The 2,302-nt window shown below is 39.7% G+C and overlaps 1 protein-coding gene across 1 annotated transcript in view; it reads right to left on the minus strand.

The window, feature by feature from the left end:
* Nucleotides 1-354: 354 nt before the first annotated feature.
* LOC101861335 (CD109 antigen) overlaps nt 355-2,302 on the minus strand; it is a gene marked incomplete at its 5' end in the record, with an annotated part of 40,801 nt that continues 38,853 nt past the window's right edge. The window contains 2 exon segments of the mRNA XM_013090187.1: nt 355-702; nt 1,821-1,923. Coding sequence (XP_012945641.1) covers nt 620-702; nt 1,821-1,923 — 186 coding nt within the window.

Here is a 2,302-nt window from a genome sequence, read left to right on the forward strand (position 1 = left end):
AGTACTCTCAGTACTGGGGATTTTTTTTTAAACCAATACAATCAGCATCGAAACTATTGTCGTAAAAAACGAAAAAATCACAACACTTTACTCTTTTTATAGCTCTTGTAATCTGTGTTTACATTTTTATTTTAGTTAGAAGAATAGTATGAAGGGCTTTGGGGGAAAAAAAATAGAACGTGCGATATCCAAATGATGAAAAGCATAGAAAAAACAAAGTATTAAAATATTCACGATCCGAAGGATCTCATGAATAAAATAAATAAATAACAAACATTTTTAAAATACAGAGGGAAAAAAGGAAACAAGCAATGCAAAAAAAAGAAGAACAAAAACAAAACAAAACATATCCCCCCCCCAAAAAAAAGAAAGAAAAAGAAATCAATTTAATCGAAGCAGCATAAGAAAACTTTAAAACAAATTTAACCAAATATTTGAGGGCAGCAAAGAGTAAAGATTCAACTAGCACCCTAAAATGATTTTTTTTAAAGGTCAAAAATTGGAAATTGTTTGTTTCGCCACAAAGCACTTCATATCCTGACCAACGTTCAGAAATAGGATAATGACGTAATAGAGATCCACGGATTGCTTGTGGGTTGTAGTGGTCACTTGATCCTTATCACTGGCAGCATTTGTCGCATACGTCACAGATTGTTGCGTCCCTCAAGTTACGTGGCACGTAGAACACAGTGGACTGGTCAGCTGGGGAGAAGATACAGGGGGTAGGGGATTGTTTTGTTTTAGTCAGAGTTTTACGGCACTTCCGACACAATAAGGTCATATAAGTGCCGAAGAATAGAGGTGTGACAATAGAGTAACATACACAAAAAAGAAGGAGGAGAGATAAGGACGATAGATGTTTGATAGAAGGAACAAACGACACCAGAGCACTCTCCAACCACCCACGTTGGGGGGGGGGGGTGAGGGAAATATAGTTTTATATTAAAGCGAGTGTGAGACTATACTATCTTAAGTTGTTTTGTTTTTTCTTTTTTTGGGTAGATATTTCACGCTACCATCCTGACGGTTCAGCTTATTAAGGAGGCGGGCTGTTTTAAACCCTGCTTGTCATTACCTTGCTGAGTGGGATACAGCGTCTAGCAGCTAGATAGATATTCGACACAATAACTTCTCCTCTCCGGAATCGTACTCAAGTCTTCTACTTGCAACAGCAAGGAACCTAGGAATTACACCACAGACGCCAGGACGCCCTACTAGACATTCGTAGTTATTTCAGGGACTGGACTCTTAACCTAATCCTGATGGAAACAGAGATGAAAGAAGAAGGAATCAAAATAAGCACAGGCGATAGACCACGAGCTCGGCGCTGTCTTGTAAGGTACTAACAGCTTTTTCCGGTTCTGATGTGAATCAGTTTTAAAACACGGATATCAAGTCGCAAAAACTGGAATTAGTACGTCATGACTTGGGTTTTCCAGTTCGATTATTATTTTAAAATCTGGCACCAAAGGGTTAAACCGATGCTCTCAGGTACATTTTGTTTAATCAAACTGAAACCGAAAAGGTATCCGGTCTGAAGTAATCGATACATGCTTATCGGGGACGTCGGCTATTCGAGGATTACGCCGATGGTACTTACTGTCTAAATTGATCAATCTGAACTCGAGCAGGAACTTATAGTAGAAATCGATATTGCATGTCGGAGACGTAAAATATCAAAGGTTACACTGATGATACTCTCCAATATGATCAAGCTGAACTCGAACAGGTACCTATCGGAGATGAACAATGGTATCGGTTGTTCGAGGGTTAAACCGGCGGAATCCAACACGAACAAATTATTGAAACCGAACAGGTACCTGGCTCGTAGTAGTTGTAGGTTCTGACGTAGGTCCGTTCACTCCGGGCAACCTTAGCGTTACGTGACATGAGGACACTGTAGCACAGGGACGTCTTGGTGATCTGTACGGCAAATAAACAGCAGCAATGACAGATAAACAAAAAGCAGCTATTTAAAATAGATAATATATAGCAGATATGATGAAGAAAAAAAATAAGCTTGGAATTACGGTTAAACAGGTGTGTTGGCGAATGAATAAAAGCAAAGAGCTGAATCAAACTCCTGAGCAAGTGGGACAACTCAGAAGCTTCTACAACGTTACAAGATAAGACAATTTGCGCGTTATGTCCTTTCGTCAAGGGTGAGGGGGGAATGGAGAGGAAGGGGAGGCAGAAGATATTATTGCACATTTTATTTATCTGTTCCTTTTTCCCCACAAGGGTGTATGCTTATTTTTCTTTCTTTTTTCCCTCACTACATCCCCAACCACCACCACCACTC

The sequence above is a fragment of the Aplysia californica genome, unplaced genomic scaffold, assembly GCF_000002075.1.
Source record: "Aplysia californica isolate F4 #8 unplaced genomic scaffold, AplCal3.0 scaffold01169, whole genome shotgun sequence".
Classification (NCBI taxonomy): Eukaryota; Metazoa; Mollusca; class Gastropoda; order Aplysiida; family Aplysiidae; genus Aplysia; species Aplysia californica.